This window comes from Amphibalanus amphitrite, unplaced genomic scaffold (genome assembly GCF_019059575.1).
Source record: "Amphibalanus amphitrite isolate SeventyFive unplaced genomic scaffold, NRLGWU_Aamphi_draft 000383F_arrow, whole genome shotgun sequence".
Taxonomy (NCBI): Eukaryota; Metazoa; Arthropoda; class Thecostraca; order Balanomorpha; family Balanidae; genus Amphibalanus; species Amphibalanus amphitrite.
Genome location: NW_024881877.1, coordinates 435,238 through 455,670, shown reverse-complemented (window position 1 = coordinate 455,670; position 20,433 = coordinate 435,238). Strand labels below are relative to the sequence as shown.

Sequence of the window (20,433 nt, the reverse complement as noted above, 5' to 3'; positions counted from 1 at the left end):
TATAATTGACCTTGACCTAACTTGACCTGAAGTGACCTCAGCAGCAAAATTCTGGTCGGATAGTGTGACAAAGAGGTTCTAGCTGGCTTGGCACCAGAAAACAGCATCGTCATCGGTATTTGATAAGCAGCGCACTTGATATCCAACGGTGACCCAAAACAGCAACATTTTTTAGTTTGACCTGACCTGGAAGGTCAATGACTGACCTGAGAAGGTAAAACTGGGTATCATTGGATTCGTCTCTTCCCAAAGAATCTTTTTGGTCTTTACTGCTAAGCTCTATCTCCAACAGGAACGAAATGGCGCGGGGGGGGGTGGCAACCACCCCCCCCATGTGCGTTCTAGGATGGAAAAATGGCATGTGCGGGCGAGGGTTAAAACAAGTTTACCCAGATTAGGAACCATCTTCAGAGTTCAAACAAACATTGTCATCGATTATGAGGTCACAGGAGGTCAAAGGGTGTCACACGCTGTCCCCGTGTCCGGTCGGCCTGGCTGCCCGACTGGGCGACTCACTGACCTGACCTCTGCGGTCGGCGGGCTGACCGGCACGGCGCGGCGGCCCGAGCGGCGACGGCGGCCGGCCGGGAGCCAGTCGGGTCCAGGCGTCGGGGCCGGACGCACTGACCGGCCGTGCCGAGTGACGCCCGTGACGCCTGTGACACCGTGTGACGGCTGAGGGACTTAGTGACGCTTCGCTCAGGGACCGGCTAGTCGCCTGGTCTGGCGCAGCTGCTGGTTGAGAAGGGCTCCCACTCGGACGGACATGTAGCCTGCTCGTGAGCCGATGATCAACGTCAACGGTCAGCGGTTCTACGGCAACCGCTCCAGCCAGGTATGTGGTTCATTACGGAGCGAGCGAAGCGAGCGGAGTCTTTCCTTAGATTAACGGAAATTTCTGAGTATGAGCGGCCGGCCGGCCGGCCGGCCGGCCGGCCGGCCATGGTCACGGTTTTGCGACGCTTATATCTCAGCAACCACTTGACCGATTTACACGCGGTAATTTTTGTAGGGTAGCTTCATTCCTTGTACCAAGTATTGGACTATTCCCGATGCATGTAGGTGACCCCTTATGCACGTGCCACGTGCAAAACGGAGAGGTGTCACTTTTGTAATTGTTGCGTTATCTCGGTAACTACCTGGCCGATTGCGCTGAAAGTTGGCATGGTAGGCACCCACTAGGCAATGCATATCCATGTGCCAGAGTTGGGGTGCTGCTGCACGTGCGCACGTGCAGGGGTCGATTCCAGATCTCGAGAACGGCTGGACCGATTGCGCTCAAATTTGGTACACGGTTACGGAGCAGTTAGTAGGGTGCCGTGCACAAGTCAGTTGGGACCCATTTTGCACGTGCGCACGTGCAGGGTGCCGCTTCCAGATCTCGAGAACGGCTGGGCCGATTGTGCTCAAATTCGGCACATCGCTAGAGACCGGTTAGTAGGGTGCCGTGCACAAGTCAGTTGGAGGTACCCCCTCGCAATTTCGCACGTGCAAGGCCCACCCTCTCGCTCGCTCCGTTAGTCGCCCCATAAGGCGCTATACTGGTCATTACGGAGCGAGCGAAGCGAGCGTAGTCTTTCCTTTAGATTAACGGAAATTTCTGAGTATGAGCGGCCGGCCGGCCGGCCGGCCGTGGTCACGCTTTTGCGAGGCTTATATCTCAGCAACCACTTGACCGATTTACATGCGGTAATTTTTGTAGGGTAGCTTCATTCCTTCTACCAAGCATTGGACTATTCCCGATGCATGTGGGTGACCCCTTATGCACGTGCCACGTGCAAAACGAAGAGGTGTCACTTTTGTAATTGTTGCAATATCTCGGTAACTACTTGGCCGATTGCGCTGAAAGTTGGCATGTAGGTAGGCACCCACTAGGCACTGCATATCCATGTGCCAGAGTTGGGGTGCTGCTGCACGTGCGCACGTGCAGGGGTCGTTTCCAGATCTCGAGAACGGCTGGACCGATGGCGCTCAAATTTGGTACATGGTTAGGGACCGGTTAGTAGGGTGCCGTGCAAAAGTCAGTTGGGACCCATTTTGCACGTGCGCACGTGCAGGGTGCCGCTTCCAGATCTCGAGAACGGCTGGGCCGATTGTGCTCAAATTTGGCACATCGCTAGAGACCGGTTAGTAGGGTGCCGTGCACAAGTCAGCTGGAGGTACCCCCTCGAAATTTCGCACGTGCAAGGCTCACCCTCTCGCTCGCTCCGTTAGTCGCCCCAAAAGGCGCTATACTGGTTTTATACGGCATGTGCTTGAATTGTGGTATGATTACGGAGCGAGCGAAGCGAGCGGAGTCTTTCCTTAGATTAACGGAAATTTCTGAGTATGAGCGGCCGGCCGGCCGGCCGGCCGTGGGGACGCTCTTCAAAAGCTAATATCTTAGGAACGGGACATCCGATTGACAAGCGGTCTTCTTTACTGAATGTCACTTGGACGTAAAAGTTCTGTGGTGTGATGGCCACCATGCGTTCTTGCCAACCACCGCACGTGGCGCGTGGTAAGGTTGGACATTTTTTAAGAACCCCCAAAATTGCAACCTCAATAACGGCACAACGGTTGGGCCGATTGAATTGAAACTCGGTACACAGTTAGGTCTCCATCAGATAATTCATCTGCATGTGTTAAGGTAGGGGTGCTGCTGCACGTGCGCACGTGCAGGGGTCGTTTCCAGATCTCGAGAACGGCTGGACCGATGGCGCTCAAATTTGGTACACGGTTAGGGACCAGTTAATAGGGTGCCGTGCACAAGTCAGTTGGGACCCATTTTGCACGTGCGCACGTGCAGGGTGCCGCTTCCAGATCTCGAGAACGGCTGGGCCGATTGTGCTCAAATTTGGCACATCGCTAGAGACCGGTTAGTAGGGTGCCGTGCACAAGTCAGTTGGAGGTACCCCCTCGAAATTTCGCACGTGCAACTTGCAAGGCCCACCCTCTCGCTCGCTCCGTTAGTCGCCCCATAAGGCGTTATACTGGTATTTGCATTGTTACGGAGCGAGCGAAGCGAGCGTAGTCTTTCCTTAGATTAACGGAAATTTCTGAGTATGAGCGGCCGGCCGGCCGGCCGGCCGGCCGTGGTCACGCTTTTGCGAGGCTTATATCTCAGCAACCACTTGACCGATTTACATGCGGTAATTTTTGTAGGGTAGCTTCATTCCTTCTACCAAGTATTGCACTATTCCCGATGCATGTGGGTGACCCCTTATGCATGTGCCACGTGCAAAACGAAGAGGTGTCACTTTTGTAATTGTTGCAATATCTCGGTAACTACTGGGCCGATTGCGCTGAGAGTTGGCATGAAGGTAGGCACCCACTAGGCAATGTATATTCATGTGCCAGAATTGGGGTGCTGCTGCACGTGCGCACGTGCAGGGGTCGATTCCAGATCCCGAGAACGGCTGGACCGATGGCGCTCAAATTTGGTACATGGTTAGGGACCGGTTAGTAGGGTGCCGTGCAAAACTCAGTTGGGACCCATTTTGCACGTGCGCACGTGCAGGGTGCCGCTTCCAGATCTCGAGAACGGCTGGGCCGATTGTGCTCAAATTTGGCACATCGCTAGAGACCGGTTAGTAGGGTGCCGTGCACAAGTCAGCTGGAGGTACCTCGTCGAAATTTCGCACGTGCAAGGCTCACCCTCCCGCTCGCTCCGTTAGTCGCCCCAAAAGGCGTTATACTGGTACATACCTATTGTAATTTGTAAATGTACAATGTAGCGTACAAATGTGAATGGCAGTCAGCTCAGAGATCAGTTTATTTTTGCACTGAGCACTGTCAAATGCCTGACTTATGTAGAACTAACCGCTAATGTGTTGAATGTTTTGAAAAGATAGGTTAAGCAGATCTCATGAGCAGTGAACCACTGAACACTGCTAAAAACACATGAATTCATAAACCTGCCGGGTAGGTACTACTGCTATTCTGTTTGGAAGGTTGCCTCGTTCAAGCCAGTCATTACCTATCACATTTTATACGTGCGCACGTGCAGACCGCAGAACTTACCACTCCGAGCGCCCTGCAGGCATTTATTATCTTATCTTTGAAATTGTTTAACCCTCGCCCGCACATGCCATTTTCCCATCCTAGAACGCACATGGGGGGGGGGGGGGTGTGGTTGCCACCCCCCCGCGCCATTTCGTTCCTGTTGGAGATAGAGCTTAGCAGTAAAGACCAAAAAGATTCTTTGGGAAGAGACGAATCCAATGATACCCAGTTTTACCTTCTCAGGTCAGTCATTGACCTTCCAGGTCAGGTCAAACTAAAAAATGTTGCTGTTTTGGGTCACCGTTGGATATCAAGTGCGCTGCTTAGTGCTTATCAAATACCGATGACGATGCTGTTTTCTGGTGCCAAGCCAGCTAGAACCTCTTTGTCACACTATCCGACCAGAATTTTGCTGCTGAGGTCATTTCAGGTCAGGTTAGGTCAAGGTCAATTACATGTGTTTGTATGTCTGTGTGTGTCTGTGTGTATACTGATGTGTGCACCGATTGCTTTTGGGTCCATATCACATGAAATCATGATCTGTGAAGCTTTTACCAAAAATGCAGTCAAAAAACTTCACAAAAAGTAAATTCAGCTTGCCTAAAACGCAATTATCTTAGATGACCTAGGTTGACCTTGACCCTGACCTTGACCCCTGTACATCGTCGAACAACATGTTCCATGATAGGTGGGAGGTAAGACTGGCAAAAAAGGCCGAAATCAGGGTGTCAAAAGCTCACAAGGCCCATGGCAAACGCAAGATGTTGAGAATTGGCCATTTGGGTCATGACATGACCTGAAAAATAAGGTCATATCTCCGAAACCAAAAATCACAGAAACTTGAAATTTTTAGTGGACATCAAGAAAGGATAGACGAGCAGCTATACGAAAAATCAGCCTTCTAGCTCTAAAAATGTTGAGTGCAGAGCAGAAAGACTGCCTGGGGGGGTGGCAACCCCCCCCCCCCCTCCCCCCATGTGCGGGCGAGGGTTAAGCTCAACGGTTCCTTTAGGGCTCAACGTCTGACCAATTTTGAGCGCAGTCGGCCCAACTGTTCTCGTGCTATACCTAATAGTAAGTACAACTGCATGCACGCATGTACAATGTACATACATAGGTACATACGTGCACGTACCTATGCTGTTTATTGCTGTTTATCACACTTTTGTAGGGGTCTGCCTTTTCAATAATCTACTGTACTGTAAATTGATCTGTATGTATTTTAGACTTCATCATTAATTAGTTCGCAATGATTGATGTTTACTTCGTACCGACCATAACCGTTCACTAGCATACAGCCAGTATCACACAACGCCGAATACCTACCTCCGGTACATCAAGTTAACTTCGCCAGACAAGGGAAGAAACAAACAACATTAAAAATTGTTTGACAATGGCTAGCGGGATCTAGCCCTTCACCCATTCCTCTCCTGGCTCTTATCGCCGCTTTCTACTGCAGTGGCCAGTCCACGCGCTAAAAACGCGCTATGCCACGGCCCACCGACAACAATGGCGAGTCCGTTGTTTGCTGGTTCGTCACAGATGCGCCACATTCGAAGGCGATAAATTCATGAACCCACCACCGAGGGGTCTGCCTGAAACCACATGTGGTGGCTTCGGTAATCGTTCTCTCCGTTTTTTTTTTTTTTGGGGGGGGGGGCAACCTTAGACATGCGTCTTTTCTGTATCTTTCCGTGGAGTCATTTTTATAAGCAATGACAAGTTCATTGATTCATGATCATGGCAATTCAAACGCGCACTACTGTGCCGGATGGGTGGACAGACCAGACACCCTCGGCTCACTGTCTCTGGATGCCCTGTAACCACCACTCGTTCACTGCGCAGTCTGATTAACATTAGCGTAGGTTCGCCGTGGGAGCGGACATACAGGATGTCCGCCTCTGTCTAGGGAATGAGCGCGGCCCGGGGCATTGCTGAACAAGGAGTCCCGGGGAACAGTGCTGGAACCTGAATCCCTCAGCAGTGCTGGATCCAGGGACCCGTGGTTCGAGTAGAAGTCACTTCTAGAGCCAAAGGCAGAAAAGGGCCAGTGCCTGTAGCGATGAATCGTTCCATCACTGTCTGTGCAAGGTTGGGCCAGCCAGCTGTCGCCATATTGAGAGTTCGGGTCAGCCAGCAGCCATGCTCTGATACTGGGTTAGCCGGCTACTGTCTCTAAGGTCGGGTCAGCCAGCCCCGTCCCTGAGATCAGCAGTCAGCCAGCCGCTGGACTAAGGTCGGGTCAGTCAGCCGCCATCCCTGAGGTCGGGTCAGCCAGCCCCGTCCCTGAGGTCAGGTCAGCCAGCCGCTGGACTAAGGTTGGGTCAGCCAGCCCCTATCTCTGAGATCAAGTCAGTCAGCCGCTGTCCCCGAGGCCATACGGACCAGCTACTAGCTGTGGACCGAGTTTGAGCCACCTGCTGCAGCCGGCGGTAAAAAGCGCTGTGGGCGGCGCGGGGTCGCTCTAATAGCCAGTGGTCGCCGCCCGGTGGGTTCATTAGGCACTCCCACCGGGCCCGCTGCGCCGCGCCACTGGTGTCCTCCTGTCTGAACCGACCACCGCGCTCGACGTGACGGCTGGACGCGACGACGTGACGGCTGGACGCGACTACGTGACGGCCAGGCCGACACCTGGTCAGTCTGACTCAGCTTGTGGTCAACAGGACCATGCTTTGCCATTCCCTTTTAGCTCGTAAGTAACTTCAGAGAAATGGTTAGACATTCTAGCCATGTAGCGATAATACACACGCTTATGTAAATTAAGGGGATATTCGCGTCATCTGTGAGCGAACGAGGTGTGTGCTAATAGCACATTCTTAGCAGAGGCGTGTCGTTTTTATCTGACCTTCGCAGAACAAGGTCATACGAAGCCTGATCCAGCAGAATATCTAACCAAGAGTTTCTAATCATTCAATCCAACATTCTAACCTAAAATATTCGGAAAATGGGCTATAAGAGTAAGCCTTGGCAGGCTGTGTGTGCTGGATTATACACAGCTTCTTCATCGTACTCGAAAGCGGCGGGGGTGAGGAGCATAGAGATAAGATCTCTATGGTGAGGAGGGGGAGGGGGCTCCAGCACCCTGCACCAGTGTCTTCAACCCTTTACAGGCTGTCGGACAGCGAAGACACTGTTAGAGACACTGCGCTCTGTACCGGGACTGATATACCGCCAGTCTTTGTTTGGGGACAAAAACTGGAGCGAGCCGCCGAACTATCTGTCCCATCTAAGCCTTTTGCCGGCGGCCGGGGCTGCATTAACGTCCACCGTTCGTCCGACTGATGGTACGCAGATATGTGAAGGAGCCGTCAGTGTCCGTACTGTGTCCGCTGCAGCGTCCGTACTAAAGCGGCCCGCCGCCGGCAACACTCGCCGTCAACGTCGTGACATGGCTGAGAGGAGAGGTCAGCGTTGCTGCCAACACCTGTGCACAGGTCACCTGCTGTCTGCAACTGTCAGGAAAGAAGACGTCATGACCAGTGCTCATCCAGACATCTCACCTCCTCCCTGACAAGATCCTGACTGTCCCTCCCCAGCCAACACTCCTGACTGTCCCTCCCCACCCAACACTCCTGATTATCCCACCTCGTCCAGCGTTCCTGACTGCCTCACCTCGTCCAGCACTCCTGAGTCCTGATCTGCCCCCACCTTACCCAACACTCCTGTCTGTCCCACATCATCCGACACTCCTGACTCAGACTGTCCCAACCTCACTCGAAACTCCTGAATGTTCCATCCTGTCCAACGCTTCTGACCTGCCCCATTTCACCCAATATTGTCGCCATCAGTGCCCTGACCGGTTTGGGACCGGCCTTGTTCGGACGCCACCTCCGCGGGCTGTCGCCTCGCTACATTCGTCACATTTTATGACGCCAGAGACAAAAAGCCCGGCATGTGTGCCCATTAGGGAGCCGAGTCATTAGTGAAGCCAAGCGGGCCCGTGCCGGACGCCAGTCATACAAAGCCGTACATAGATAATAGTGAATACTTACGCGGATATGTGAGTTATTGAGTCGTTTTAGATTGCTTTTAAGTTCACGCCTTCTCAGCATTATTGTAATCCGTATAAGTTTACGACAGTCTTTAAAAATTATTTCCATCATTGCGTGCGTTTTAAAGCCGCCGGCTTTTTAAAATATGTCAAATGTCATGTTTGTTCAGGACAACGCGGTTACTAAATTTTCGAGTTTCCGATTGCAAGATGAGGAAATAATAAAAAAGAAAAGAAAATGAAAAAGGTCGGGTATAGAATCCAGGGTAAGATAAAGCCAAGCCATTGGTGAAGGCGATTGGTGAAGCAATGGTTGTGTCCCGTATACCGTGCGTGCATGTGCGCGCGCGCGTGAGAGCGGATCACGCTATAGGCTGTTTCCTTCGCTGACAGATCTGACGGATCGGTTCGGTTATCGCCGGGACATCGGGCTGTTGGCGACTGTTTCCGTCCTTCTGTTATGGCTGATGGCTGGAGGAAAGGGAGGAGTACCACCGTCGCTCGACTTGGTGCGCGCGGCGATGCCGCCCGCCCGACAGCAGCCTCAGGTCACACCAGACCTGACCTTAGAACGCGCTGACGGCTGGACCGACTGGCAAACACCTGTGATTGATCGAGCAACACCAGCAGAGGGTACTTACAAATAGCGGCGTGCGACTGCCCAGAGAACTCAGCCGCAGCTGAAACGGCATGTGGCCCGATGGTGACAAATGAGCCAGGAGTGGTCATATGTCTACTGACAGCAGGGCATTGTTTGCGGTGGCGTTAACTGACCAACTATAGACGATACACAATGGCTAACGAGACTGCGGTGTGATACTTGTGAAGTGCATTACAGGTTGTATACTTGCTGAGGACGCTGATCCCATGGTGACACATAAACTAATAACATACCTCAGCGGTCATGTATTGTACCGTCAAGAAATCAAAACGCATTCCAATATAAAATGAAAACAAGTAAAAATGCACTCGGAATCCAAGAAGCAATAAACGAATTGAAAGTGGTGGGCTATGAAATGGCTAATTTCTCTCTGCATGAATGAATGGATGAGAATGAAAGCATGGAAATGGATGGTAATGATGGCTATGATAGTTCCGCTGTTGACAGCCTCTGGTCACTGATAAGGAATGTTGTAAGTACTGTCACTGACTTTGGTGCAGGGAGCACTTACCTACAGCTGATTAGTTGACCGGGCTCAGTGATCTATGATAGCTGTGTACCCAGCTGGTGAAGCTGGCCACAGCTGGCCAGCTGACCGCTCTGGTGTCCTCCATCCAGTCCAGCGGCCGAGGTGAGGTCACGCTGGTCTCAGGTCGGAGGTGCCCTCTGACCCCCGTATGCGGACGGCCGGTATAATGGATGAGTGCGGACCGCTGACTCGCCGAAGATTGTCGACCCTGGCTCACAATAGGCGTGACCGCGTGGGAGGGCGCTCTGGGTCGCCCATCCGGCCGGCCCGACCAGCGCGGCCTGGGTGCCAAGCGGTACCACTACGGCGCCAAGAGCCAGCCGCAGTCGACCCGGGCCGCCGCGGCGCATTGTTTCCACGGCGTAAAACGCGCCGTCCACAAAGACGCCCGCGCTTCGCAAGGCCGTCGCCCTCGGTCGCCGTACGATTACCTTCCAAACCGATGGATCTTCATTGGCGGCGGTACCGGCAAATCGACGGTGACAGGTCCACTGACCGGTCTCCGACTGGGGGTCCGCGGCTGGCACCGTGACACGGGTGACACGAGTAACCCCGCGCCTTGCCTGACACACGGCTGACACGGCGCGCGGTCCCGACTCGACCGTGAGCAGGCGCGACTCGCGGTAATGTCTGAGTTTGTCGCGTGGCTGGCTCTGCGGCTGACGGCACGCTCCGAAACCTCCGGCACAGAGCCGCGCGCCCCGAGACGGCACCGGGGCGCCGCGTCACGGTGCGCCCGTCACAGTGACGCGCGGAAGGCGGTCACGGCAGCGTCACGACGTCTCGGCGACACGAGGAGGCGCCAGTGTCACCCCGGCGCGGCTCGGCGCCGGCCGCTGCAGGTGGCGGCTGCTTCTGTGGCGAGATGTTGCTGATCTCGGGCAGGTGACATAATCCACAGCTGAGTGTAATATCTCAGGCTTTCAGAAGCGTGACCTATCAGACAATGAAGATTGCGTGATCGAAATAGCTTTCAGCACTGCGTCCGATCTTTGCAGGATGTACGAACACTGAAAAGTGACGGGAGTGGACTAAGCAAAACAGTCTCACTCGGCTGGATCAGAGCATTTGTGCTATCTTATTACTACTGAATGTAGCAATGACCTCGTATTACCAAACTTAGATCAAGACGCAGATTGTCATTGAAAGTAGTGAGGCATTTGAAGAGAACCTATGCCGTTTGCGGATGTGTTCTGGAGCTACGAGATGCTACTGAGAATCCACAAAACAATATTGGACAGTCAGCGAAGTCAGAAGTGACGTGAGCTTCACAACAGCCATGCGGCCCTGGGATTGGATCGGCACAAAGGTCAGACGCTGTGTGTCGCAAGTAATCGCCATATGACATTGATTTGACTGAGACGGACAGTGGACAATTTTCGACGACTAAGCTTCAATGAAACTGACCCTCAAACCCGACAAAGACTGCAGAAAAACCATCCAATTAACCCGTAACTTTGAAGACTGTAGTGGACGGCTGGATGTTTTGTGTTGTGCCGAGACTGCGACCCTTCCATCGCCTTCCAATATGAAGTTTAACTGAGTAACTGGACACATGACTGTTACATCAGCCGCCGACCGAACGGACTGAGATGACCAGACGAGACCACGTGCTGATGTTCAGAGAGCCGGCGATGGTGTGGACTCCGGTGACACTGGTAAGGCGCCATTCTCCATCCAATAATACGAGGGATCAGAGCTCTGTGGATAGTTCGGGCGAGGAGTCACTGATGAATTGGCTGTTTTGTTTAGATGAATTTCCTTCAAAGGTTCTAAATAATAAAAATGCAGTTGTCGACAATAAGTGCTCTCCGAAGAGTTAAATCTTGTGCTAAACCTGAAAATGATTCCAGTCACTCGACCTACTCTTCCCCCATTTGTTCTAAAGCAGAATCCTGAATAATTATCTTCGGTGATACACATTCCTTCGAAGATAAGGCTGTCGTCCGTCCGATTACGCCGACTAATTCACAGCCACTTAGAGAAACATTCTTTACTGAGTGGAGGCATTTCAAAGTCCTTCGTTACTCAGGAGCAGACGTTATCTGATTAAAGAAAATATCGTGCATACAATTACATAAAATGATTTATTTCTAAGTTGATTGACAAAATCTTTTTTCGAAGGATGAACTCATAATTCATGATTCGGACGACAGAGGCATAACTTTTTGTAAAGAAAAAGGTGCTGGCTTCACAATAAAAAAGAGGCTATAGCATTGGATGGCTGTGAACAGCTCTAACAAGATATGCTTGTCTTTGAACCGTGGTCTCATGACATTTGCGTTTTGTCCGTAAAATGCCTACCTTTTTGAAGACCAGAGGAGAAATTAGATAAAAGTTTGGATCTGAGAATATGTTAGGCAATGTAGTAACTTACAAAGCTCTAGATCAGGCTGATCGGACCTGGCTCGATCAGATCTGACACTGATCCACTCATCTCGATCGACCTGGTATCTTGCACCGATCTAAACTGACCCGACCCGACCCGTCTCGACCCGACCCGACCTGACGCCGTGAGGACAGTGAGCCGAGTGGTGCGCGACCCAGCTGGTGTATGTAGTGACTAGTGAGAGTATCCAGCCCGCCACCGATGGCTCACACGCTGCATCACCCGCGGTGTGTTTTACTGACTTTCGTGGGAATCAGCCGGGCCTCTCGTGGCCGCTCACAAGGACGGCTGAGGCCAAAAACTAATGAACCATCCCATAAACCACCGACCAAGTATAGCTTCTCCTGAACATGATCTGTTTCGAATGAATACTCGATTAGGCTATCCGTGTGAACTGCGAAGAATTTGTGCACGAATTACCATAACTACCTCAGGCCTATCAGCAAGACGTTTCATTGGTAGGGCCAGCCAAACGTCATTTCAATAGGCATCCGGAAATCGCTTAATTCATGCCGTTACGTCCATTGTGCTTGGGTTATTCGGCAAAACTGAGGGCCGAAGGCAAATCGCTTTATCAATTGTCACACAGATTGGACATGGTTGTCAACGAGGGATGTGATAAAATCGTCTTTCAGGGCCAAACTCAATGACTTGGCACATCCCCGCTCGAACACAGAAATAAACAACGAAGAAACACCATAGTTCGGCGTTTCCGCGATGACTTGTGCCTTGTGGGTTGGCTGTAATGTGGGTGCGATAAATATTTGAAGTACAGCTGGGCTGGTCATGGTCTATAATTCCACATAGTGCAAGCTTACTTTCCATTTAATTGGAATGGATGTTGAACGGTTAATTCTACAAGCAAGAAGAGCTAGACTTAAGGCAGATGTTTCATTTTTCGTATTTTTTTCTTCCAGCTTCTTATTAAGTTTTATTTTGCTCGATTTCACAATTATTTAAGTTTCCCATCTGCATTTGCGAAGCTCACCCTCAATATCCTGCACCGCGAACAGAGCACGCTCTATATTTATCCACCGCTGCTGGTCCAGTGGTATCCTCTAATATACCAGACATCTACCTATTCGTGTCTGTGGATTGTGTAACTCAGGAGACCGGTTTAGCCTTGTCGTGTCCCCGCGGTCGCAGAGGACGCCCCCTCGCTGATCCGGGGACCAGATTAGAGCTAGGATCCGCCGTCTGCAGCCGTGGTGACCGGGGCGCTCCCAGTCGCGGCCCGTCGCTGGCCCCGGTCACACGTGCCACAGGCCGCTCCTCTGCAGTGTCATCTGTGTATGCGCCATCACTGTGCAGTGCCACTCGTGTCCTCTCCGGTACTCAGAAGTTCACTTGGATACAGCTCCGTGTGTTTGACAAGTAGGTATTTTAGTTATATACTATTTTCATCATACTAAATTTGTTTTGTATCATTGCCTGCTCTAATTGGCTGGTAATTAGTATCATGTCCTCCCATGATTGGGCAAAGCTACTTAACCATCGGAGGTCGTAGAAAAGTTATCTACGCCACTAAGAAATCCTTATCATATATCGTTGAAACTTTGGTAAATAATTTGTTCCACTCACTCACCAGGAAACAGTCGCGTCAGTGACTCGCTCACCTGTCGACCGCTCAGGCGCTGCGGCTGACCGCTAATGTGTGTAATCGGGTCTGATTGCCCGCCGCTCCGGTCCCACAGTTGGGTCGGTGGGAGCCGCGGTCGCCGGGTCACCGAGCGGTGGGACGCCAGGAACCGCCCGAGGTCCCGGCCGGCCCTCGGAGGATCAAAAGCTTGCAGGCTGAGTCAAGGAGGGAGTCGGTAGAATCCAAGTTTAAGCCGTGCCCACCCTAAGCAGCTGAGAGCTTGCGCCTTTTTTAGATGAATAGCTTGAGAAGTGACTAGCGTTTCATGAAACAAACTGCGCATATGTATAGCGAGACTTTGTGTTTCATATCCGCTCTGCAATCAGAGTTCGTGTGGGCCTTCCCACGAGGTTGAAGAGCGTCATTTCGCCAGTGGATGTCTTAACGATCTGCCAGGCCATAACCAGGCCTGAAGATTGGAAGCAATTAGAGAAACGTTATCCTTAGAGACATACAAATGACTTTGCGACGTTGACTGCTGAAGGGCTCTCGGTCGACCACGACCGACCGCCGCTGCGCGGCTGCGTGCGGAGTGTGCACCCTGCAGGGTCGTTGCCAGTGCTCTCATGGGGTCTATTAGCATAATAAGGCTGTGCGCCCGCCCGCCCTGTAAAGTCATTACTCGGCGACGCAGGGCTGGAAGCCCACGTCTGTTTGATGATTCACCGCCACTTTTATAGAGCGTGAGCTAATTGCTGGGAATCACGAAACATGCGCTCATCAAGTTCATATGGTAATTTGCCGCTGAGGGTGCAGGGGAAGCGGCGGGGAGTTGAGTTGTTGACCTGCTGTCACGGGAAGTGGAGGTGGAACGAGTAGAGTAGTTGACCTGTCGGTATCGCGGGAAGATGGGAAAAGAAACTCGGCTTTACCTCAGCTTCAGTGAATGATAGCATGTGTGTACGCGTTGAGTTGTTGACCTCGTTGATGCACAGAAATGTGGAATTTATATAGCTATGCTCTGCATGTGGAAATGATGAAAGATGGCCATTATTATTTCATACATGTTTGGTTTAAAGAGTACAGCATTTGATACACCAGGCGAAACAACGATGCTGAAAACGATCAATCAATTCTGAAAGGAGGAAAAGCGGTGGGGGTAGGAATAAAAACCAGCAACAAGGATGATTTTCCCCCAAAACCTTACGTAAATCCAAGCATAGTTGAAGCGTCAGATTCCTAAAGCCTAAAAATAAGCGAAACCTTAGAGTCATCTGCCACCGGCTCCCGTACCCTTGGCGGCCCAGCAGCTCACCCCGCACCTTCCCGCCGCTCTGAGTCGCGTATTGGCTGAGCTGCAGCCGGCCGGGGCGGAGGCACTGCGCCTTGTTTGGGCTGGTGACGTACTCGGCACGGCGGTCAGCACGGCCCGGCACCGGGGCCGAGGCCACTCGGGGCCGTGCAGGGGCGGCTGTGCATACATTACACGCCGGAGAGACCGGTCAGGCGGAACGGCAGCCGTATCGCGCGGTCACACGGAACGGCATTGCCGTACTATCCAGCTCCCGAACGGTACTATCATAGAAATTTGCCTCGGAACGGCACTGCAGTGATTCTTGATACGGTGGTGAGCCTCTTCTCCACACCACACACCTACCCCACCTACCGGCTTTGGCAAGAGTATTGGATTCTCTAGGTATGACAGAAACTGATTTGATTGAAGGAAGAAAGAAAAACAACCATCACACTTAATTCCACGGTCGTATCCTTTGGAGACGCCTCCGCTCCACGCCCCGTTGCCCTGTAGTGTGTTCGGGCAGGGACAGGCCAGCTATCAGCCCGTTCGCCGTCCCTTCTCCCACGGAGTGTGACTCTTCCCCTCCGTCTCCCGGCACTGACTGCATAAACAACCGTTCCGCGGAGTGACGTGGACATGGCTCCGTGACGCCCGACTGTGACGAACCGTGACGAAATCGACAGGTAAACAGAATACACACCGGGACGCCGAATTCAATTGGCGTGCTTGATGAGTACACAAGACCGGCTGAATTAGTTGGGATCACGCTCATTGCTCAATGCTGCACCATACATAGAAGTTGACTGAAGTAGCGCGATGGCGTCTTGCTTCTCGATTGATTTGCAACCATTCTCCGTATGGAGAAATACTGGCCGTGTAATGAGAGCTATCTAGAATCGAAATAACGTGGCTCAAAACAGCGAACGGTTTTACACATCAGTGATATCACTATCAGACTGCGCCAAGGATTGGCGATTCTGTCGGTGTTGGTGTCAAGACGCCTTCCTTCCCCACCGCTGCGAAGAGTGGCAGACCCTGTCAGTGTGGGAACCACCAGACCTCCCTGACGGCGCGCCGTCGCTGAGTGACGCGGTGCGGCCAGGTGTGCGCGGAGGCCGGATGTCACTCCTCACCCCCGCTGACAGAAGACTGGCGAGCGGCCGGGGCGGCCGGCCGGCGGCTCCTGACCGACCCGGCGCGTCCGGCGGCGCCCCAGGAGCACATCCGGTGCACCGGGGTGGCCGTCACCGCCATGACTGGCTCGATCTGCCGCGGCCGGAGCCGCAGCCGGAGCCGCAGCCGTGCCAGCTCTGCTGACGGCGGCAGCGTGAGATCAGCAGACGCGCTAAGCATCGCGAGTAATGAACCGTGACGAATATGGACACCCGCGTCACGATGCCGAGCAGATCGGCTTTCATCGTGCGTCAACTCAATCCGAGCTGCAGGTCACGTGCGAGCTGACGTCAGGGTTTCCTGAGCTCGCGGCGCGGCCGGCGCCGGGCGCAGGGCGGCGCTCGCAGCAAATCCGTCACGCTGTAAAGGTGTCGACGTCGTCGGCACGCAGCTGTTTCGGTCGTCCGGTGACTGTCGCCTCTGGCGGCCGGTAGCGGTTAGCGCTGAGCGCGTCCAGCCGGCCTTGGAGGCGGCCTCGCGGTCGGCGCCGCTCGTCTGAAGGCAGAGGTGGCCGGTGGGCGGCCGGCAATAAACGGACCGCCGCCGGCCGCCGCGGGCAGCCGCCAACCTACCACTGATGGATTCCAGGCGCCCGGTCGGCGGGGCTCCAATTAGCCCCGACACGCAACGCTGATGGGGACACGGCCACCGCTGCCGATCTGCGGTCGGGATGGCGCCAGAGGCGCGTCCCCGCACGGGCGACGGACCCGCGCCTCAGAGGGCAAACGGTCCGCCCAACCGAGCGCGACTGCAGCGCACCGGCGTCAGAGTCGCATCTCAGAGGGAAAACGGTACACTCAGCCGGGCTGATCAGTGATCATCACTGTGAGGGCGTCAGACCATGACGTGCAGACTGCACAGGGCACATCCATAAGACCCGAGACTGATGATTTTGTATAGAGCAACATATACTGAATCCATGTGAAATGTACGTTCGCAGGGATTCTCAAATATCAAAATCCTTGAGATTTTGTCACATTTTTATGCTTGCACTGGACGCTGACCGTTTTTTAGTGGGCTCTCTTTTTCCAGTGGCCGTCTCTGAACCCACGCACTGTCTATTTCGATTCTAACATCGGCCGGTTCCTGTACTGACCGCTGCCCGTTTGGTGTCATCCTGTTTCGGCGCTGACTGATGCCCGTTTTTCTACTGACCTCTATCCGTTTCTGTACTGACCGCTGCCAGTTTCCTCGCTGACCCTTGTATTCAGCGCTGACCGCTGTCTGTTTCAGCGCTGACCAGTGTCTGTTTCAGCGCTGACCAGTGTCCGTTCTCGTACTGACTTTTGTCTGCCTTTGTACTGACCTCTGCCCGTTTTCCGTTCACAGGTGTGTCGTCTGGTGTGTGACGGCCGGGAGCGCGGCCGGTACTCTGTCAGTGAGCCGGAGGCGGCACCTCCCCCTCCACCGGTGGTACTCATGACCTGGGGTCGACCCAGTGAGGAGCCGCGGCCCCGCCGGCTGCTGCTGGCCGCTCACAGCTCGCCGCCAGCCTGCGAGCTCCGACCGCGTCGACTCTCCTGCTGTCAAATCGCCGCAGCGGTGACGGCCCTCCTCGTCTTCTATGTAGTGCTTCTGTTGACCATCCTGTACGCCACGGGATCGATGGACGCACTGGCAGCCTCCTCGAGTCGTTCTGGGCGGCGCGGCGCTGACGTACTGGAGAACACCGCCGAGGAGGCAGATGTCGCGCCGTGGACCAGCGGCACGGTGGACATTGAGAGGCTCGAACTGATGCACAGTCCGAGTGAAGCGTGCTCGGGTCGGCCACCTTACCTGGCGGCGTTCGTCCACTCGGCGCCGAGTCACGCGAGGCACCGAGCCGTGGTGCGCCGCACGTGGGGCGCCGTGCGCGACGTGGACGGCGCTGGCGTGCGCGTCGTGTTCGTGCTCGGACGGCCGTCATCAGATGACGACTCTGGCACCCAGTCACTCATCGACGCAGAGGCGCGCCAGTTTGGCGACATCGTACAGGCGGATTTCATCGACACGTACCGAAACCTGACGATCAAACATCTTCTCGGTCAGCGCTGGATGTTGAAGCACTGCGGTGCTGCCAACTTCTTCGTCAAGGCAGACGATGATGCGTTCGTGGACGTGTATCAGCTAGTGCGTTTCATGAAGCGTACGCACGGCTCGACTGCGCCATCCACGCTGGTGTGTAACGTACTGCCGGCTGGCACACCGGTGCTGCGGCGCGGCAAGTGGGCTGTCTCGCGCTCAGAGCTGGCCGCCGACGAGTACCCGCGGTTCTGCGGCGGTATTCTGTACCTGGCGGCTCCAGAGACGGCGAGAAGACTATACTCGGCGGCACGCACCCACCCGCACCCTCTCTGGGTGGACGATGCGTTCGTCACCGGTCTGGCGGCCGAGCGGGCGGGCGTGCGGCACTTTTTCATGAACCTGCGGTACACATACGAGCCAGACGAGCTACATCAGTGGCTGGAGCCGGAGAGGGTCGGCCCGCTTCCCTACATGGTGGCCCACATGGACACGGCGGCGCCCGGGTGGGCCGAGCTGGCACTCCGAGTGTGGCAGAAGACGCTGCGCACCAGTCAGAAGGCGTGATGAAGTGACCGGAGGCGCCCGCTGCGTGCTGAAGGTCACTCGAGGTCAGTGGTGGGCTCCGAACAATGCCAGTGGCCACTGCTGGGCCCGTGAAAACTCGAGGTGATAGTGATTGATGCGCTGGGGAGTGACAGTGGTGCTATTAAGGAAGATAATAGAGAGAAGATAGTGCCAATTAATGCGCACTAATAGTGCTATGATAAGGCACCATGGAGCGATGCTCATAGGCCATTAGATCAGTGTATGTTTTCGCATTGTTCGGTGCAGTGACGACAGCAGATGCGACGAGCGCAACAGAGATCTCATAGAATGCGCTGCCCCGACAACTGCCCCGTTTACCACTTCAAAACTATTCAACAGGTTTTATAGCACCAAACGCATACAAATTTTCGCCCTTTGTCGAGCGTCTGATGACTGATCAAAAGCGCGTTAACTGTTTCACCATGACGTGAGGGCCTGCACGATGCAAATTCACAGTATCCTTTAGATGACTGCCAACTCTGACCTGCACGAATGATTGCACGCAATGTTCGCACAGTGATTGGCGACCGGTACCGACCATGATGGGCCGATAGTGGCTATTGTGCGCGCGCGGGGCCGTCCCAGTACCACCTTTGCGCTCTGTCACCTAATGACCGGCCACAAAGGCTCAGTGTCTGCGCTGTCCGGAGGCACCTGATGAGTGAATCAGGGCCTGCTGACCGTATACGGCTTCACGGGTGCCGAGGGGCTGAGATCGCACAGGCGACCTTCACGATAGCATCGATAGGATGCTACCATGTGATCAACATTGAGCGTAAAGCATTGCACCGAAAGGTGGGGATTGTTTATGTGGCATTGGTAATTGATGAAGTGTAACGGGAAGGAGTGCGTGTTGTTTGGTTGTTATTTACCATTAACTGTTGAGTGACTAACAAAACAAGACACATACATGACGTCAAATATATGTAACCAACTAAGAGGGTTTTTATGTGGTGTCTGAACATTTCCTGGGTTTCACTACTGCTGAAATCCGCAAAATGTGAAGCATTATTTGTTTCGCAATATCAGTGATGAATTACTTGCGATCTCTTCTCCCGGAGAATGAAACCGATGCTTACGCCATGGTTACGCCATACCGTTTTTCATTTACTTTCCATTCTTGTGAACATTGTGCCAACTGTCCCAGCCATTTACGCCTCAATCCTTGCCTTTTCACTGCCCAGCGTCCACCACCATCTATGTTCGGTGCCGTGTAAACAGGAGTGTCGCCGCTCCGGTCGGGCCTCGGGCGGGGGTACAAAAACGCCGCGCCCCCAGTACCGTTAGCCGCCTCTGCGGGCTGCTCCGGAGCAGATTATCTGGTGTAATGGGTCCGGCAGGAGAGTGCCGCCGCCGGGCCGACCCAGCCACCGGCGATCAGAGCCATCCCAGCTCCGCGGGCGGCCAACTGTGCGTGCCTCCTCCGAGAGGATAATGACATGCGTCGGGCGCGCGTGAAGCGAGCATTGATGGCTCGCACCGGCGAGATAATCAGGTGGTGTGCCGCAGCCGCCTAGGAACCGTGGCATTATAGGCTGACAGGTATAAATATGGAATGGAATTTCGATTATAGCTGCGCGTCGTTCGCGGACGCCACGTTGGCTGGAGCCATGAGAGCTGAATGTTTGCGTATCGTACACATTAGTGTAAGAATGGTAAACCTCATATTTGTTTAGCACTGATCCTGCATCCACGCTCGGTTAGCCATTTTTGACCCGACATACATCGGACTTCATCTTATCAAATCAACTGTCAGGTAGGTAGTCACGATCATGATTACTGTCCCGAATCCAACGGCTGTCGCTGGTTGTTGAGTTGCATGCTTGGTGTGTGATAAAATGGATAATAATTTTCCGTAACCACCTGTGAATAAGTGAACCGTTCGCGAACGCGAACGCGGAGGTCGTGTCAAAAGGTCGACAGCGTGACTGGCGGGGCGAGAGAAACGGTGGCAGGAACGAAGCCAGCACCGGTAAAATGAGTAACCATGCTATAAAGCTGTGGCTGCTCTCCGTTACAGCATCGGTGGATAAGTGCGCAGTCGTGAACACTCCTTGTTACAATATCGCTAAAACTGCCGCTCGTTACAGATAGCGAAGAAATGTCGTCTCGGGTTATCAGTGCATGGGAGTTCCTGCGAATGGCCGCCTGCTGGGTGACGGCTGGCCGCATCGCTTCCCTATATATAGGTACGGTACAATATGGTGAAGGCTGACAGTCTTATCACATCAGTAGGTATGG

The 20,433-nt window shown here is 53.6% G+C and overlaps 1 protein-coding gene across 1 annotated transcript; it reads left to right on the top strand.

Annotated features, from left to right (window-relative positions):
* Positions 1–586: 586 nt before the first annotated feature.
* Positions 587–19,130, top strand: LOC122390127 (beta-1,3-galactosyltransferase 5-like). Its single transcript, XM_043382798.1, has 2 exons — positions 587–835; positions 16,933–19,130. Exons 1-2 carry the CDS (start codon positions 788–790, stop codon positions 18,169–18,171), a joined length of 1,287 nt encoding a protein of 428 aa, XP_043238733.1. The 5' UTR covers positions 587–787; the 3' UTR covers positions 18,172–19,130.
* Positions 19,131–20,433: the final 1,303 nt, after the last annotated feature.

Bases quoted from the DNA above. Each gene is read 5' to 3' on its own strand.
- LOC122390127 (XM_043382798.1), top strand. From the start codon at position 788: ATGATCAACGTCAACGGTCAGCGGTTCTACGGCAACCGCTCCAGCCAG. The intron at 836-16,932 runs GTATGTGGTTCA...TTCCGTTCACAG, and splicing joins ACGGCAACCGCTCCAGCCAG to GTGTGTCGTCTGGTGTGTGA.